Source organism: Plecotus auritus (assembly GCF_963455305.1).
Source record: "Plecotus auritus genome assembly, chromosome: 3".
Lineage (NCBI taxonomy): Eukaryota > Metazoa > Chordata > Mammalia > Chiroptera > Vespertilionidae > Plecotus > Plecotus auritus.
Window position 1 is genome coordinate 188,588,867 of NC_137772.1, and position 20,384 is coordinate 188,609,250.

The window sequence follows — 20,384 nt, forward strand, 5'->3', positions numbered from 1 at the left end:
ATGTGAGAGGGGAACACGGATTGGCTGCCTCCTGCATGCCCTGTACTGGGGATTGAGCCTGCAACCCGGGCCTGTGCCCGCACCAGGAATCACACCGGCAACCTTTCAGTGCATGGGAGGACATCCAACAAACTCAGCCACACCAAGCAGGGCACCCTTGCTTTTTTGATGTTTTCATTCTAGTATGGGGAGAAGGGAAGGCATGGAAATGCACAGACAGGGAAGAAAGTGTGTAGAATGTCAGATGGTGATGAGTGCTGTGGAGAAGAAGAATATTTAGAACAATCACTACATCAAATGATGAGCAATTTAATCTTTTTGATCCATATTTTCCTCATCTATAAACAGGGTAGATTTATCACTTTTGTTTCTAGTCTTGTAGTTGCAAGGGAGGATAGTAATGTGTGTGTGCAACAGAAATGTGGTTTCAGGGGGAATAATTTACTTCTACTTCTATTAGTCAAGTCTTACGGGGATTTTGAATTTTTTCCAGACATGATGCCACTCCTGCATAATTATGTGACAATAGATACAAATACTTTACTGTCAAATCCAAAGCACTTAGAAATACTTTTCACCATGTGTAGAAAGGTAAGTGGTGTAGTGTTGACTCTTTCAATTTGTTTCTTATACATTTAGTTCTTCTGTATTGCCTTCATCGACATGTATTTGTCATTTTGTTTTTTTAAATGGAGGTTGGAATTGTAATTTGAAAATTTCATATTGTGTGTTGTGCTGAAGAATGTTTGCCACTTTTCTAGCTGTGTACTTTATAATGTTCAGAGGTAAATGATTTTCTTTGTGTTTTGATTTTTCTTTCAAAATTGCAAACTTGCTACCTGGTTAAATAAACATGCTAGGAAAATAACCACCCAGTTTGTTCTCATTGATTTTTCTTTTAATTGAATGTATATATTGGAAGTCACTGGATGTAGGACGTAAGACAAAAGATTGAAATTGTTGGAAAAACAGCATCATTTAGGTCAGTCCAGGATAATTTATAAGCTACATAATAGTAACTGTTATATTTGTGCACTAACATGATTGTCTACTGTGTTATCTTTGTCACAGGTTAGATTTGGCCTTCTATTAGTTATATCTGGAATCATTAATGGCTAAATAATGTTTTCCTTCCATAGTAGAATATATGTATATGCATAAATATAAAACTGTATTGCATATAGTTGGCAGAGTTTATAAAACTCAAATAGCCAGACCTAAAAGTTTGGCCTTGGAGTTGGGAGTAAAATACTGTGTATAATCTATTTTCCTCACTGGACAGGATGTGTTTCGGGATCTGCTAAGAGTGCTGAACCAATAATCAGTATCTGATTTAGGTCTCATTCAGCTAAAAAGAGTCTGGGAGATATGGGGAAGTCACTAAGTTTCATTGCATATGAGAACTGAAGGAATAGAATCATGATTTTTAAAGATGCCTTTAGGCTAATAGTCCAGTTGATAAATCATAAGCACTTGGCATTCTTCAATTTTTCTTAAGTTACAGAAACAGCTGCTAGTGAGGAAAAGAGGAAGAGAAAGCAACAAGTAGAAAACATAACAGTTCTACATGTTCCATTAGTAATATAGCAGGTAGAATAAAAGTGATATTCACAATGATGTACTTATACTTGCCAAGTAGTGAAAATGTTTCATATTCTTGGATTTAATAATAATTAATACTTATTGAACTCTTACTGTATACCAGGTATTTCCTAAGCACTTTATAATTATAAATTTATTTAATCTTTACAACATTATGAGGAAGGCATCACTTTTTTGTCAAAGAGGAGACCGGACCACAATTTCTTGCACTGTGCCTGAAGTTTAGTAAACTGTCCTAAGTCACAGTGTGCTGCAGCCAGATTTGTTCCCAGGAAGTCTGGTTCCAGAGCTGGACTTAATTTAATTTTTAAGTCACTGAAATATATTTTGTTTTTTCTCCTTTTGAGGGAGTGGGAGCAAGAAAACAAAACCAACCAACAAAAAAACCCAAGTAAATGCAATTTTGGGAAAAAGGAGTGATTTTTTTCTTTCTTTCTGTATCATACAGCTCCATGCGGTATATATATTATCATCCTCCTTTTACAGATGGGAACAGTAAGACAGAGAGAGGTTAAGTAGCTTTTTCCAAAACACAGCTACTTAGTGGCAGATCTGTAATTTAAACCCAGGTCTTCTGATTCCAGAGCCCATTCACATTTAGAATCTAAATCTTAAACATATTGCCCTAGCGGTGGAATTTTAGATTTATGTAAATAGAGTTGATTCTTGGCTTTGGCAGTTACCTGCTTACTATTCAATTTACTGTTCCATCTGTTTTCTAGCTTCCAAAATTTTATAGCTGTCTCTTTCTTCTTTTTCTCCATCTTTATGAATGTATGCCTCTAAAATTTCTTTATTATCATTTTAATGGCCTTTTGGGAAGGAATAAAATTAAATGGAAGTATTCAATCTGTTGTTTTTACCTGGAATTTCCTTTTAATTCAGTTTTCTTAAATTGTATTTGTCCAGGAAATTATCCAGTTCATCTAAATTTTCAAATATTAAAGGAATAAAGATACTATTCCCATACTATTCCCATACTATTCTCTTACTTTTAAACTCTCCTTTATTTGTATTTATATCTTTCATTCCTAATATTTTATTATTTGGTTTTCTTTGCTTTTTAAAAATAATTTTTAAAAGTAAAAATTGTCTAATTAAATCTTTTTTCAATGAATCTGTTATCTCTTTTTGTCTATATATTTAATTTCTGTGTCAACTTTATTCTTTGGGTTAGGTTTGTTTTTTATGTGTTGTGTTTGAACTCATTAATTTTTCCATCTTTTTTAATTTCTAACATAAGCATGCCTCTACAAATTCTCTTCAGGAAACCTTTAAAAGTATACAATATTGAATTATGATGATTATTATGAAAAAAATGGGTGCATATGGACAAGAATTCAAAAAGTTTGGAAAAATTCAGGGTTTTATTGTTTAAAATTAGGAAGGTATTTTTAAAAATTATTTTACTGTTTTAGTGCCTTTAAAGAGAAGCTTCATTTATCTAGATAATTAACTCATACATCCCACTTTATTAATCCGAAGTTAAGTAAGTGAATTTTTACTCCCATGCAGAATTAGAGTAGATAAAGAAGGCAGATGGACGTTAACCTTTACTTTTTGAGTTGACAAAGTAAACTTAAAAAGCAAGCAAAGCTATGAGTTTAATGGCTGAATTTGTATGGGCTATTTGCTTCATGTGGACTCGATGAAGCTGAGCTAATTGTAATTGCGGCAGGTACTATATGGAGATGCAGGAGAAGATGCAGAATGCCATGCAGCCAAACTGCTTGAAGTCATCATTCTTCAGTGCAAAGGAAGGGGAATCGATCAGGTAATATATGTGTGGAAAGCCTCTTGATGTTTACATTTAAAATTTACATTTCCGATTGACTTATTTACATTATGATGAAAATTTAAGAATTTTGGAAATTTTATCTTGTATTTTGCTTAGAAGGAGATACACAGAAAAATATGTAGTAATTTAAGGGGCTATCAAGCAAATCATAAAGGAGATAAATGTGTAAATGCTATACAATTGGATTCTCAGAGATTTGAAACTTTTCCTGTTTCTGTGTGTGTTATTGTAGTATTCCCAGATTATTTTTTAAAACAGAAATGAAGATACTGTGTAAAAAGAAAAGTTTTTTGTTTACTGATTTTAAAAAGTATTATAAATTTTGAACAAGATTAATTTTTGACGCTATTGTGGTGTAATAATCAATTACTGAGAAAAGTGTTTAGGTAAAACTATGGAGTCATCTCTTCTTTCAGGCCTGTAACTTTTTTAAAAATATATTTTATTGATTTTTTACAGAGAGGAAGGGAAAGAGAGAGTTAGCAACATCGATCAGCTGCCTCCTGCACACCTCCTACTGGGGATGTGCCCGCAACCAAGGTACATGCCCTTGACTGGAATCGAACTTGGGACCTTTCAGTCTGCAGGCCGATGCTCTATCCACTGAGCCAAACCAGTTAGGGCAGGCCTGTAACTTTTTATAACACCTTTATTGAGATAAAATTCACATACCATACAATTTACCTATTGAATGTGTATTGATTTGCCTATTCTAGACCTTTCACATAAATGAAATCGCATGTGGTCCTTTGTGAATGACTTCTCTCTCTTAGTATAATTCTTTTTTTAAGCCTTGGCTTTATATATATTTCAGAGAAGAAGGGAGAGGGAGAGAGATAGAAACATCAATTATTAGAGAGAATCATTGATCGGCTGCCTCCTGCATGCCCCCCACTGGGTATCGAGCCCCCAACCTGGGCATGTGCCCTTGACTGTAATTGAATCCTGGATGCTTCAGTCCATAGGCTGATGCTCTATCCACTGAGCCAAACTGGCTAGTGCAAGCATGTTGCAATTGATGAACCTGCATTGACACATCATAATCACTCAAAGTCCATAGTTTACATTAGGGTTCACTCTTTTTTTTTTTTTTTTTTTTTTAATAATTCTTTATTGTTGAAAGTATTACATATGTTCCTTTTTCCCCCCATTGACCCCCTCCATCCCCACTCCCACCCCAGGCCTTTAGCACTCTATTGTCTGTGTCCATGGGTTATGCATATACACATACAAGGTCTTTGAAGGTTCACTCTTGATGTACGTTCTAGAGTTTGGACAAATTTATAATGACATATATCCATCCTTATAGTAGCATATACAGTAGTTTCGCTGCCCTAAAATTCCTCTGTTCTGCCTGTTCATCCATCCTCCTCTGAAACTTTGATTTTTAAAATTTGCTTTTAAAATGAGCTTATTTTAAAACCTCAGAATTTTATATTACACAAATGATTTCAGTCCATCCATTGTTATCGAAAATAATGATTGGCAAATATTTCTAATAAAATTAGTTCATCAATATGCATTTTTGAATTGGGGTCAGATGATTTTGCTTTATTGTACCAAGTCCACCCTGTTTTTCTTTAGTCTTTTTCTTTTACTTATATGAATAGGAATTTTCTTTCTCAAGAGAAATTCTAATCACATAATGCTTATTCTCAGCCCTATTCACTTATCTCCCCAATCTGGTTTATTACCATAGTCATTTTACCTTAAACATGGAAGGCTGAGTGCATTTGGATTACTGCCACGACTTGGGTGTGGACTCTTTAGGACAGTCTCCAGCTAACTGGACTCTGCCCTGAAAAGGGAAGAAGACTTCTGGCACTGCTCTAGCGTCTCTCTTTGGCCCTTTCATCACTGTTTTTTGTGTGTTTTTTTTTGAGAATATAAATTAAGTATCTCTCAAAATGATTTAAATAAGGAAAGGTTTTATTGCCATTAAGGGTATCTTATTTATTGATTATACTTTTTTTTTTTTTTTAACCAATATTCAGCTTTCTATAAAAGTTACTTGGTTTCTTTGTGTATGTTGATTCTCTTTTTGTGTTTTTCCTCTAGTGCATTCCACTCTTTGTTCAGCTTGTTTTGGAGAGATTAACCCGAGGCGTCAAAACCAGTGAGCTCCGGACTATGTGTCTTCAGGTTGCGATTGCTGCTTTGTACTACAACCCTGATTTGCTGCTACATACCCTAGAGAGAATTCAGTTGCCTCACAACCCTGGACCTATAACTGTACAGTTTATAAATCAGTGGATGAATGATACAGATTGTTTTCTTGGGTAAGGTGTTTTCTTAATTTTATACTGCATTTCTGTTTCTGGAAAGTTGAATTTTTAAAATGTACACATAATATTATATATAGAGATAATGTTCATATCTTAAGAATTTTTAGTGTATTGTTGACATATTTAATTTTTAGAGAGTTAGGAATGTGTTTCACCAGTATAATCTAGTGGATAGAATACTGGCTTTGAAAATTAGGTATAGCTCTTCCCTACTTGTTTTTGACTTGTGTATATTGTTATATCTCCACGTAACAAAAATTAAGTGTTCATCCTTATTCCATGACTATTAAATGTCTGTGGGTAAAAACATTATCAATGGAGTCAAGTGTTAAAGAAGTTACCAGTCTGGGATATTGAACACCTTGCAGTGTCTTGGGATATTGAACACCTTGCAGATCTCCAGGGAGCCTGTTCTCCAAGGTGAAGTCAGGATTGCTAGTTGTAGGCCAGGTGCTGCCCTGGTAGGAGAGTCTGTACTTACTAGAGGCCTGGTGCATGAAATTTGTGCACGGGGTGTGTGTGTGTCCCTCAGCCCAGCCTGCACCCTCTCCAATCTGGGACCCCTCGAGAGATATCCCTCTCACAATCCAGGACTGCTGGCTCTCAACTGCTTGCCTGCTTGCCTTCCTGATTGCCCCTAACCGCTTCTGCCTGCCAGCCTGATCACCCCCTAACCACTCCCCTGCCAGCCTGATCTCCCCCTAACCACTCCCCTGCCAGCCTGATTGATGCCTAACTGCTCCCCTGCCAGCCTGTTTGCCCCTAACTGCCCTCCCCTGCAGGCCTGATCACCCCTAACTGCTCTCCCCTGCAGGCCTGGTCCCCCGCAACTGCCCTTCCCTGCAGGCCCGGTCGCCCCCAACTTCCCTCCTCTGCCGGCCTGGTCACCCCTAACTGCCCTCCCCTGCAGGCTTGATCACCCCCAACTGCCCTCCCTTGCAGGCCTGGTCCCTCCCAACTGCCCTCCCCTGCTGGCCATCTTGTGGTGGCCATCTTGTGTCCACATGGTGGCAGCCATCTTTGACCACATGGGGGCAGCCATCTTGTGTGTTGGAGTGATGGTCAATTTGCATATTACTCTTTTATTAGATAGGATAGAGGCCTGGTGCATGGGTGGGGGCCAGCTGGTTTGCCCTGAAGGGTGTCCCGGATCAGTGTGGGGGTTCCCTTGGGGCATGGGGTGGCCTGGGCGAGGGGCCTGTGGTGGTTTGCAGGCCGGCCATGCCCCCCAGTGACCCAAACAGAGGCCTGGTATCTGGGATTTATTTATCTTCTACAATTGAAACTTTGTAGCCTTGAGCAGAGGCCAAGGCAGGCTAGGGTGTGCGGAAGCTTGGCTTCCTCCATTGCTGGGGACAACTCAAGCCTCCTGCTCTCTCCAGCTCCGTGGCTGCTGCCATTTTTGTTGGGATTTATTTATCTTCTATAATTGAAACTTTGTAGCCTTGAGTGGAGTCCAGGGCCGGCCAGGGTGTGTGGAAAGCTTGGCTTCCTCCATTGCTGGAGAAACCCAAGCCTCCTGCTCCTTCTGTGGCTGCAGCCATCTTGGTTGGGTTAATTTGCATACTCACTCCTGATTGGCTGGTGGGCGTGGTTTGTGGGTGTAGCAGAGGTATGGTCAATTTGCATATTACTCTTTTATTAGATAGGACGTGGAGCACTTGACTAGTTTTCTGACAGGAAAAGTCAGATTCCAAAGTAGTTATATGCCCACCTCCAGTGACCCAACACATAGTAGTGACCGTGTTATGCTAGAATTGGAGCTAATTTGTTTAAAGCATTAGAAATAACGAATGTTCTTTTTAAGCTTTGTAAGACATCATTTGGAAAAATGTGCTGGTGGGCAAAGACTTCCGGCAAGAGAAATAATTGGGAGACTGCGAAGTGGTGGGGAAATAACGGAGGCCCAAATTATGATGGTAGAACATCTTTATAAACTGCTGTGTTTATTCCAGTTATTCATTTTTGTAGGAAACTGGAATGTGGCCCTGCTTTAGATTTCTTATTAAATCCTAGAAGAGACGAATATACTTTAAAAAGAAATTGTGCTTCAAGTCATCTCTGACAAAGGTTTAGAGCAGCCGTGGGCAAACTACGGCCCGCGGGCCAGATCCGGCCCGTTCGGCTGTTCTATCCGGCCTGCGGAGCCGAAAGAGCGGAGGGTTCTCTTTTTTTTTTTTTTTTTAATATATTTTATTGATATTTTATAGAGAGGAAGGGAGAGGGATAGAGAGCTAGAAACATCGATGAGAGAGAAACATCGATCAGCTGCCTCCTGCACACCTCCCGCTGGGGATGTGCCCGCAACCAATGTACGTGCCCTTGACCGGAATCGAACCTGGGACCCTTCAATCCGCAGGCCGACGCTCTATCCACTGAGCCAAACCGGTTTCGGCGGGGAGGGTTCTCTTGCTCTCCCCTCCGCTCCTTCACCAGCAGCAGTGTTAACATGGCAATGTCGGGAAACACGGCCGCAACTCCTTCTTCTGAGTGGGCGGGTTTATATCCGCCCATTCAGTAGAAGGAACAACCTCTCAATCTTCCAGAGGCTCCTTGTAATGCCCGCGGACGCGTCCCCCGACATCACCCTGGGAATGCGTAGACACGTGATCGTGGTGATGTAGGGAGACACGCCCCTGGAGAGCACAGTATCAGAGCATTAGCTAAAAAGGAGACCAGCAACACTGTTCCCACTGAAGTTTATGTTTTAAAGACCAAAAACCTTTCAACCCAGTCTACATTGCCATCTACATCTATGTCCCGGGCATAATTTGGAAGTTGCACTAAAGAAAATGTTTAATTTACTGTTTACACATTTTGTTCTTTTCTATTTGTTTTAGTTTTAAATTATTTTATTATATTTAAGTTTAATTTGAAAGGCTTTTGTACCTTTCCTTTGTTAGGCAATTTTATTTTGCCTTTGCCATCTTCAATATAAGGTATGTTATTGTGCTATGATTCCTCCATTTCTTGAAGTTTCAAATTATAATAATTAGTGTTTACATTCTCCTTGTTAAAATGTTTGAAATGAATAAAACTATTGAAATTAAAAAAAAAAGACCGTACCCTTTTATGTAATGATGTTTACTTTGAATTTATATTAGTTCACACAAACACTCCATCCATGCTTTTGTTCCGGCCCTCCGGTCCAGTTTAAGAACTCATTGTGGCCCTCGAGTCAAAAAGTTTGCCCACCCCTGGTTTAGAGCGTAGGGATTTGGTCATTCACAATGATGCAGGTGGTACTCTTGTCTCTTTATTAGCATCTATAAGCAGTTTTCCAAAGATAGAAAGGCTGGCTCAGCTATTGCATGGGCTGGGCACGCTTGGATTGTGCTTCCTTAGATTGCCCCTAACCACAATCTTTAGAGCCCCACTTGATAATCGTCTTTCCTGCTGTGATCCCCTTGACACCTGGTATGCACTACTAGTTAGGGCTACATGGTGAGAAAGCCCTCAGGGAAGTATGTTCCTGTTGGAGCATACTGCTTTGGCAGTAGTAACTTGAATGAATTAAGCAATGCAAATAATGAAGAATAACAGAAGCTTGAAATATATTCATCATTGGGTTTGTTGTATATTATCCTCATTTTAAACAAATTGAATAACTGCAAATGAATTTTTTGTTCATGCCAGAGTTTTAAATGTTATGCCATACTAGGGACCCAGTGCACGAATTCATGCACCTTGAAAGGAACTGTGGGCCGCGAGGCTGTGGTGGGCAAAGGGGCGGGTCTCAGTCCATCCTCCGCACCCCCTCCTGGCCCCTCTGGCCACGGCCCCTGGTCCTCTCTCTGCTGGCAGCCCTGCTCCCGTCGCCGCTGCTCCCACGTGCTGACGGTGCCGGCCCTGCTTGCACCTGCTGATGGCGTGGAGCGATTGGGGCCGGCGCCAGCAGCGGGTGTGAGTGGGGCCGGTGCTGTCAGTGGGTGTGAGCAGTGGCTGCTGCCCCTATCGCCCCTCAGGAGCAGGGGGAGGTGGAAAGAGCGGAGGGTTGGGGCTGACAGGGCGATTGGGGCTGGCAGCTCCCGCTCGCACCCACTGATGGCGCTGAGTGATTGGGATCGGCACCGGGCACCCGCAGCAGGGGTGAGCCACAGCACTGGCTGTGGGTGTGAGTGGGGCTGGTGCTGGCAGTGGGTGCGAGCGGCATCTCCAGAGCCGGCAGCGGGTGTGAGAGGTGATTGCTGGCCCCAATCACCCCTCAGGAGCAGGGAGAGGTGGAGAAGCCCTGAGGGGCGATAGGGGCTGGCAGCGCCACTCGCATCCACTGACAGTGCCAAGCAATCGGGGCTAGCGCCAGGTGCCAGCAGCAGGTGTGAGCGGTGGCTCCAGCACTGGCAGCAGGTACGAGTGGGGCCGTGCCAGCAGCAGGTGTGAATGCCCAGAGGGACCATGGTTTGCAGGAGGAAAGAATTTTCAGTAACCACCAGAGGCTTGCCCCAATGACAACGACCGGCGCCCCACCTTGGTCTGGCACCCCCACTCACCTGCTCTACCATCCTGCCATGGCCTATGCCTGCCATGTTCCACACTCTGCCTCCTGCTGCCGATGCCTTCTGTGTTCCATGTGCACCCCCTGGTGGTCAGCGCACGTCATAGCGACTGGTTGTTCAGCCGTTTGGTCAATTTGCATATTAGGGTTTCATATACATATAGATAGTAGTCTTTTTATTCTTAATATTTTTAGTTTCAAACAATTTAGAGGAAACATTTAGTAGAAAAATGTATGTAAAGTATATTGGTCAAATTTCTTTCCTTCATAATTAAATTTTCCTTGTCTTCCTTTATAGCAGAAAATATTTAATTTAATTACTTACAGATGTTAAGTTCAGCGTATTAGATACTGAGTTTTTGAAATAAGTTTTGGCGCCTGGGATTAGTGTAGAGTGTATCTGCCAAAAAGACCAATATAATAAAGACAAAGTTTTAAGGAACTCTTCCATTTTTCTCATGGGATAGGAATTTTATGCTGTCAAATATAGGTATTCCTGCTTTAATAAAACTTATACCAAGGCTCTGATATAGCATCCTATATAATAAAGAGGTAATATGCAAATTGACCGTCACTCCAACACACAAGATGGCCGCCCCCATGTGGACACAAGATGGCTGCCACAAGATGGCCGGCAGGGGAGGGCAGTTGTGGGCGATCAGGCCAGCAGGGGAGGGCAGTTGGGGGGACCAGGCCGGCAGAGAGGGCAGTTGGGGGTGACCGGTCTGGCAGAGGAGGGCAGTTGGGGGTGACTAGGCCAGCAGGGGAGGGCAGTTAGGGGTGACCAGGCCTTCAGGGAGGGCAGTTGGGGGGAACCAGGCCTGCAGGGGAGGGTAGTTGGGGGGAACCAGGCCTGCAGGGGAGGTTAGTTGGGGGTGACCGGGCCAGCAGGGGAGGGCAGTTGTGGGGGGACCAGGCCTGCAAGGGAGGGCAGTTAGGGGTGACTGGGCCAGCAGGGGATGGCAGTTGGGGGCGACCAGGTTGGCAGGGGAGGGCAGTTAGGGGAGACCAGGCCTGTAGGGGAGGGCAGTTAGGGGTGACCGGGCCAGCAGGGGAGGGAAGTTGGGAGCGACCAGGCCGGCAGGGGAGGGCACTTAGGGGCGAACAGGCCTGCAAGGGAGGGCAGTTAGAGGTGACCAGGCTGGCAGGGGAGGGCAGTTAGGTGCAATCGGGCCAGCAGGGGAGCAGTTAGGCGTCAATCAGGCTGGCAGGGGAGTGGTTGGGAGCCAGCAGTCCTGGATTGTGAGAGGGGTTCCAGATTGGAGAGGGTGCAGGCTGGGCTGAGGGACACCCCCCCCCCATGCACAAATTTCGTGCACTGGGCCTCTAGTTTATAATAATCATAAATTGATAGTACAGTAAGATCCACTATATGAATTTCTGACTCCCATAGATCTTTGATGATAATTGGTTTACAAATCTTAACTTACATAGGATTTCATAGAATATAAATTGGGGGATATCTCTATATAATTTCAGTGAATGCACCTTATAGTACACCTTGGACATTCCTTTTTTAATTTCTTCAGAATTTGTCCTCATTCCTCACATGCACATTTATTTTTCCTTCATAATTTGTAGGCATCATGACCGGAAGATGTGTATAATAGGACTGAGTATCCTCTTGGAATTGCAGAATCGACCTCCTGCAGTAGATGCTGTGGTGGCACAGATTGTGCCCTCAGTTCTCTTCCTTTTCCTTGGCCTGAAGCAAGTCTGTGCTACCAGACAACTGGGAAACCAAGGAGATCGCTTAAAAGCAAAGAAAACTGATATGGAAGAAAATGGTAAAGTCTTCTAATTGCAGTGAATGCTAGAATTGAATTTTGTTTGAGCATGCATTTTCTTTGAATCTTAGTCTCTTTAAGTTATTAAACAGATTTATATTCTTTGGCCTATTGCACATTTAACAGATAGTTTGGGTTTGGTTGACTTAATTATATCATGTGATATAAATTTATATTTGTTCACTTTTGACACATGATTTATTATTGAGCCTTGTGAATGTTGTTACACCCTGGGAAATACATTTATAACAGGCTTAAATGATCTTGACAATAAGTTAACCCAGTATTTATTTATTTATTTATTTATTTATTTATCCATCCCAATAGTCTCAGTGAAGGCAGCAGTTATGAGTTAAATGAACTATTAGACTTAGAAGTGTCAGTACAGCAGATTCATGCATAGTGCCTGGTTTTTGAAAAATGACTCTTAGGTAACTCATCATCAAAAATTATAATTGGGAGAGATTTGTGATTTACATATCTACACTAATAAAAGAGAAACATGCAAATTAACCATCACTCTGCTACACCCACAAGCCACGCCCACCAGCCAATCAGGAGTGAGTATGCAAATTAACCCAACCAAGATGGCGGCCGGCCACGGAGCTGGAGCAAGCAGGAGGCTTGGGTTGCCCTGGCAATGGAGGAAGCCAAGCTTCCCGCCTGCCCTGGCTGGCCCTGGCCTCCACTCAAGGCTACAAAGTTTTAATTATAGAAGATAAATAAATCCTAGATACTTGCTTCCAGCACACTTAAGGAGGTACTGAAAAGAAAAAAAAAAAGAAAAAAAGGAGGGGCTGGGACCTTGGGTTGCCAGAGGGTGATTAGGCCAGGATGGGACAGCAGGGGCCGTTGGGGGTAAGCAGAATAGCAGGGGGGGCAGTTGGGAGTGAGCAGGCCATCAGTGGGGGTCAGTTGGAGGTGATCAGGACAGTGGGGAGTGGGCAGTTGGGAGTGAGCAGGCCGGCAGGCAGAGTGGTTAGGGGCAATCAGGCAGGCAGGCAGGCAGGTGAGTGGCTGGAGCCAGCAGTCCCGGTTTGTGAGAGGGATGTCCGACTATCAGTTTAGGCCCGATCCCTATAAACCGGCAGTAGGACATCCTTCAAGGGGTCCCAGATTGGAGAGGGTGCAGGCGGGCTGAGGAATACCGCCCCCTTCCCCCCCCCCCCCGTGCACGAATTTCGTGCACCAGGCCACTAGTTATATCTATAATAATAAAAGCATAATATGCTAATTAGGCCAGACAGCCAAATGACCTTCCAGAAGGGGCTGTGAGGGTTGAGGCAAGCCACTGCAGCTACAGCTGCAAGGGCCAAGGCAAGCCGCTGTGGCTGCCAGGGCCGAGTCCCTTGCACAAATTTCGTGCATCGGACTTCTAATATTTAGAATAAAGTACATAAATGAAGGTGATTTACTTACTTGAGTCAGAATAAGATTGTTAAGTCAAGAAAATTACATCTTGCCCTGTTTGATGCTCAATAGTTAGAGCACTGGCCCTTGGATGGAAGGGTTTTGGGTTCGATTTAAGGGACATATTTGGTTTCAGGTTCAATTCCTGGCCCTGGTCAGAGTGTGTGTGGGAGGCAACCAATTGATGTATGATATTTCTCTTTCTCTCTCTCCCTATCTCTTTTTCTCTTCCACTCTCTCTAAAAATTAATGGAAAAGATAACCTCTGGTGAGGATTAACAACAACAAAAAAGAAAAAGAATATTAGGTCTTTATTTTAGTTAATGTTTTTGCAAGACTTCTTGCAAGGGCCCAGGAAGTAATATTATCCAACTCCAAATGGAGTTTTTTCTCTTCTGGTTAAAAACAAAAAATTTTATGGAAAATATACAATTTTATTTTTGATGCTAAATTCTATGGAACTTCTTTTGCAGTAATGTTCCTCTACTAGAAGTTTTTTTTTTTTTCCAGCTAAGTATATGCCAACAATTATAGATTTTTTTTACTATGTTATGATGCTCTCTTTCTAATTTCTTGTATTGCTCACTTTTTATTGGCATATAATTGATATGACTTGAGGGAAATTTTTCTGCAATACTCCAGACTTTCTTGTTGAATTTCTTACTAAAGTATAGAATGATTAACTGGCAAAAGTATTTCTTGCTGTCTTTGTAATTACACTTTTGCCATATATATACATGGGGTCAAAACTGTGGTTTCTTGCCTTATTTCTAAAACTACCGTGTAGTTTAATCCTGGCATTTACTGTCTGTTGCTTATTTATAATACTGATCTAACTGATTGGAACAGATCAGCACTGAAAACAGAAATAGAGTCCATGGTGATAAACAATTCATCTTCTAACTATTCAACCCACATGTAGCTAACTACCTATTTTATTTTTCCTTTAGATTTCTATATTTTTCTGTTGCTATTACAGAAATGACCTCTTCACTCAAACATTTCTGAGCAATTCATAATCAACTTAGTTAATTGTTGAGATTCTCAGTGGGAGCGCATTGTTATTTAAAACACATTATATAATTTAGTCAGGTAATTACACATATCTGTAGAATCACTAGTGGTGTGAAATCTGAATTCTTAATGATACAGGTGTTACTCTGTTGTGTTCAGGGACCATCAGCAGCGTTGCCATTGGTGACATAATAAAGTTTCAGATTTAAAAAAATAAAACACATGTACTGACTGCACATTCATTTTATATCTTTTTTGACAAAAAAGTTCATTTGTGTATCTGTAACTAATTAGTATTTTATGTTAATGAACTTGAGGCAGCCATAACCAAACGCTAGTAATGTTCAGCTGAACCACAGATATAGGCATAGTTGGAAATGGTTTTCATTGAGGAGGATAAAGTCATTTTCAGTTTAGCAAGCTATAATAAAGATAAGGTTTATTTTTATAATTTTATGTAAAATTATGTGGTAGTTTTTCTATTTCCAGAATGTCATTTTATAATTTATTTTCTTCTATGGAATTTTATATTTTGTTCTTATATGTTTTGATTCCTTTTCAATAATGAATGGATTCACAGAGGAGATTTCAAGTGATGAAGAGGAAGCAAATATAACTGCGCAAGCCATGCAGTCTAAGAATGGGCGAGGTGAAGAAGAGGAGGAAGATGATGACGACTGGGATGAAGAGGTCTTAGAGGAAACTGCCCTTGAGGGATTCAGCACTCCACTTGACCTTGACAATAGTGTGGATGAATATCAATTTTTTACCCAAGCTCTGCTGGGTATGTCTTTATTCCCTAAATCTTCAGATTTTTTTTCTAAATTCTTTCTTCATTCCCCTTTGTTAGAAGTTTTGGGTTTCTTTTTTTTTTTTTTTTTACTATGTAAGCAATTTATCAAATTTGTACAGCAAGGGACACTATGCTAGTAAATACAGTTAAGGACTTATAAAAGATTGGGAGAAAATATTTAGCATATACATATATTATGCTTAAGATCCACAATTAACAGAAACCTTCTACAAATGAATGAGACCAAAAACCCAGTATAAAAATGGGATATGTAAATGGGAAATTTATACAACGTAAATAGTAAACCAATGAAAATATTTAGAAAATTATAAAATCATAATGAAAAAATTTTATTAATACAGATCTTTTTGTTTTATAGTTACACTAGAGGCCTGGTGCACGGATTTGTGCACCGTTGGGGTCCCTCAGCCTGGCCTGTGGGGATCAGGCTGAAACCGGCTCTCCAACATCCCCTGAGGGGTCCCGGATTGCAAGAGGGTGGTTCTTGGGTGACACAGCCCGGAATCTGGCTCCCTCCTCTCTGGTTCCGGGTGCATCACCCGAGAACCGCAGCTGCCAAGTCACCGCAGCTTGGCAGTTCCTGTGTTGAGCATCTGCCCCCTGGTGGTCAGTGCACATCATAGCTACTGGTCGGCCGGTTGAACAGTCGGCTGGTTGCTTAGGCTTTTATATATCTAGATAGTATTCCTATGATTGTATCATAATTTATTTCCATTGATGAACATATGAATATTTCTAGTGTTTTTGCTATTATAAAGCAGTATTAAAGTGGGCACCCTTATGTATAAAATATTATTACCAACAAGGTAATGCTAGCATATAATATATTGGCATTATTTAGTGTTGCTACAAATACTATTAATGAAAATAAAACCACCTCTATGTTTTGCTGAAACTTAGCAGGAACTAGAGGTAGAGAGTACAGGGAAGGACATTCCGAAGCACAGGGAAAATAAGGGCATAAGTGTGGAGATGGGAATAGGGCAGGGATGCTCTGAGGGAGCCGCTCCCACACACGGGTGAGCATCATTATGAGCAGAAGCCTTTAGGTCTTGGGTGGGATCTTGGGATATGTATTTTAAAATGCCCCTCAAGTCATCTTTGGATCAGTATGTGATGGGAAGAAGCATGTAGGTGAAAGACTAAGAAAGCAGCAGAGGATTGGGTGGGGAGAGGACATGGTTAAAGATGTTGGGGATTTATAGTGGTTGACTAGGAGAATCATGGAATTATGTTGGAAATAGGGAGGTGAAGAGAGGTTGGGAGGTAAAATGTTAAATTTGTTTTCAGTTGTGCTGAATTTGAGGCAAGTTATCCAAATGGAAAGGTCCAGGAGGCTTAGGAAATGATTTTGCCTAAAGATACAAATTTGAGTTCTTGGTATAGGCTTGATGCTGAAGCTGCAGGTAGTTTGAGAATTCTGGAGGAAAATGGTAACCAGAGGGTACAGGTGTTTCCCAAGATCTGGATTTTAGGGAGCATTCATACTTGGTAAAACCCTAGGAAGAAGAGGAGATGGTGAAGGAGGCAGAGAACTAGGCAAAGCAGAGATTTTTGATGTTGTTTGATAGCCCTCACATAGTTGGCTACTGAATGGGTCCTCAGAAATAATCCATTGTTGGGATAAGTTTCATTACCTTGTGTTTGTCTGTATACTTCCTGTCTCTCCCTGTCTGCGATCAGTTCATTATAATTAGATCTGTCATTATGGTCTGAAATAATAGTCACTGGGCTCCCTTATCTTTTCCTCCTCCACCTACCACCTTCCCTCCAAATGCACCAGCTGTGCAGAATCGGGACGCTGCCTGGTACCAGCTGCTGATGGCCCCTCTCAGTGAGGACCAGAGGAGAACGCTGCAGGAGGTGTACACCCTGGCAGAGCACCGGAGGACGGTGGCAGGTAGGCCAGTGTGGTTCTCAGATGAGAGTGCATGGGTCAGAGTGCACCTACAATCGGCTTTCTAAATTGTTAGAGGCCAGCCTTTCAGGACAATAAGGAATTATTATTGTATGGTCTTTTTAAACTCATGGTATCTTAACTGTATAAAACACTGTGCATTAATATGTGTCTTTTAATGGTAGTGTCATTTGTATCCTCATCCTGTTTTGGAACTAAAGGTAAGACATAAGGGTTGGAATGAGTCTTGCTGAGGAGAGTGAATCAGCTGGATCACCCTCCTAAACATCTTAAGCACAGATGACCAGAGGCCCTTTTTGAGTTCTTGTAAGGAGCTTATATTCCTAGAAATGAAACTATTCATTTCTATTTGTTGGGCTTTACATGTTGGTGATTCTTGTTGATTTTCAGTTTTTGAGCTGGAGACATTATTTTATGCAGACATTATTATGGTCACTCCTAGGAAATCAATGAAAAAGATTTTGTAATTACAAAAATATTTTTCTGGGAAACATCATGGAATAGGCATCTAGAGTTTAGAACCCAGGTTTTATTTTTCTTTTTAAATATTTTTTTATTGATTTTGAGAGAGAGGAAGGGAGAGGGATAGAGAGATAGAAACATCCATCGATCGGCTGCCTCCTGCACTTCCCCTACTGGGGACTGAGACAGCAATCTGGGCATGTGCCCTGACCGGGGAATCAAATCGGAGACCTCCTGGTCCATGGGTTGAAACTCAACCATTGAGCCACACTAGCCGGGCAGGAACCCAGGTTTCCTTCGTTGACTTAGATTTTCAGTGCTGCACAGATCCTCTTCCTGGTAGGAGAGGTGTGGGGTCCTTTCAGCGGTAGAGATTATGGAGCTGGCGGAACTCAACTTTGAGACTTGTTTTCATTTTGCTCATTGTTAGCAAACAGTTTTTCCATGATGGTAAACATAATTACTTACTGCCCTGAGTCTGATAAAGCCAATGCTCAGTAGGACACTTAATGCCATGAGTGACATTGCTTCACAGTGCTAAGTATAAAGAATCTGGCTCCTTTGAGGTGGATTCCAGCTTTGCACTTTAAATGCTCTTCTTCTTTTCCCTTTCTCTTGGCAAATGCTAGAGGCAAAGAAGAAGATTGAACAACAGGGAGGCTTCACCTTTGAAAATAAAGGCGTCCTCTCCGCATTTAACTTTGGGACTATGCCCAGCAACAACTGAAAGATGGAACATCCACCGACCAAGACGAAGTGTCATCGGGGAATTTCACTTCACCAGGGGAATGTGGGATCAAGGGGAGGAAGGGTGGGAGCTGCTGTTTGGCACCCTCCTGCTGTGCCAGTTACTGCCTGGCAAAGGGCAGTACTTTTATCCACTTTCCCCTTTGACCTTTCTCACCCTGAAATATGTATTTTAAGCAGCTACTGTAATGTATGAAATTAAAGGAAAACAAAATCATTGGACTGAAAAGGACAAATCATATGCTCCAAAGGATGAATGACCAAGGTGGTTTTAGAGGATTGGATCAATTGCACGTCTCAGGTTTTTGCCATGCAGAATCAGTGGATTTATGCAGATAACAGTGCCTTCTGTTGTACATGAATTATCTGAAAACATTTTTTTGGAGTGCATTGTGATTTTTTTTAAAGCATAAAACATATTTCTAGATATAATGTACTTTGGCGATATGTTGACTTATTCTGCATTTTACTATGTGAATCTACTCTTAGGCAGTTAGCTCCAACTCACTCTGGTTTCAAAAACGTCACCGCTCCCCTTGCTTACCCGGTGGCCGGGGCTTTTTTTCAGGGGCTGTAACGTATGCACTGGCTCTGGGTTTTCATAAGATATTTTGTGACTGTTCTAAGTAGTGTCTTATTCCCTCTTCCATCATGCGTTTCAGCCCTGAAAGGGTGGTATTTCTTTTAGAGGCAGCAAATATGAGTATCAGTTTTATTTATAACCTGATAAGTTCAGGACTGAAAAATTTCTTGGCGGCAAGTGGCAGGGACTCTTCTGTCAGTGGAATAAATAAGTCCAAGTATATTCTGAATCATGTACTTAATGATGCAATGAATTGATAGTCATCCTAAAGCACATTGGACTTCTAGAGAAAAGGTACTACACGAGCATGCTATCTTTGGGGATGGGGCTTGCATTTTTAATAACTCATCATTCCAGCTGTGTTGGACCTGGGTCCAAAGAATTTTGTAACAATGTTTTTTATCTAGGGAAAAAAAAAGACCCAAATCTAATTTGTTGCTTTCTCACACATCTGTATTTTCTCCTGCCTAATTCATTCTAGTCTTTATTATAGCTCAGTTTGACTTCTTATATTTTTCAAGGGTCAGGGCTGTTGGTCAGCTGCACTTTTAGATGGTAATGATGTAAGAAAGCCCATTGAAAATATTGCAGATGAAAATGACAGCTATTTTTCTGAGCTGATTCATGACCAGAACGTGGGTCATAGTGTTTTCATTCAGTAAAGTGAAAGTGTATTTTCAGAACTTAATATATTACTGTATGTGATACAGTTTTCCATTTTTGTGAAAAGTCTGCAGCTGATATTTGTCATCAGCAACTGGAGGAATTTCTCCGGGTGCTTCTCATTGTACCGTCTCTTATTAACTCTTTTTAGAATGTCAGGTTATTTAAGTAGTTTTTATAGAAGTGGCCCAAGAAGCCATGTGTTTTGGAGCTAAATGATCCCCTTTTATCCTCTGTCCCTCTCTTCCCCAGGCTTTGACGGTGAATAAGCCAGCTGATGGCTAGAAGAGAAGGATGGCATTGGAGGGGGGCGGGGGGGGGGAACTCTTCTTATTCTTCTCATGCCCCAAATCATTTAATTTTAACGTAAATAATATGCCTTCACACTGGATTGTCAAAGGCATGTGATTGCATTTTTGTAATGTGTTGTCTCCTGCAGTATTAAAGGGAAGTAATTGTTAATGTGTATCATCCCATCCTGTTTTTGAAGCCAGGGTAGTTGTATAATTTTGTTACCAGCAGTGCTAACCTGAATGTGATCTGGCTATCTCGGACATGCAGGAACTTACATGAATGTACTGTAAAGTAAAATGCGGACTGATCCCCAGGATCCTGAACTTTTCTGTGCGTAATGTTTGCTGAAATGTGGCAGGTGATTCAAACCCCATAGTGTGTCCCTGACTTCTGAGGACCTGGCGCAAGGCGGCTCTGGGTCTGGGAGGTAATCAGGGCCCATCAGGAGCAGCTAAAGGGTGGGGGCGTTGTTGGGACTTGAGAGCCCATCTCCTAAACCAGGATGTCTGCCT

General features: G+C 41.5%; 1 protein-coding gene across 1 annotated transcript in view; it reads left to right on the forward strand.

The window, feature by feature from the left end:
* The window catches only part of IPO8 (importin 8), a 62,574-nt gene extending 42,375 nt beyond the window's left edge, over nt 1-20,199 (forward strand). The window contains exons 19-25 of the mRNA XM_080659148.1: nt 494-591; nt 3,281-3,376; nt 5,459-5,679; nt 11,762-11,967; nt 14,972-15,175; nt 16,989-17,105; nt 18,215-20,199. Coding sequence (XP_080515274.1) covers nt 494-591; nt 3,281-3,376; nt 5,459-5,679; nt 11,762-11,967; nt 14,972-15,175; nt 16,989-17,105; nt 18,215-18,312 — 1,040 coding nt within the window. The 3' untranslated portion in view covers nt 18,313-20,199. The remainder of the gene's footprint in view (nt 1-493; nt 592-3,280; nt 3,377-5,458; nt 5,680-11,761; nt 11,968-14,971; nt 15,176-16,988; nt 17,106-18,214) is intronic.
* The last annotated feature ends 185 nt before the right edge of the window (nt 20,200-20,384 follow it).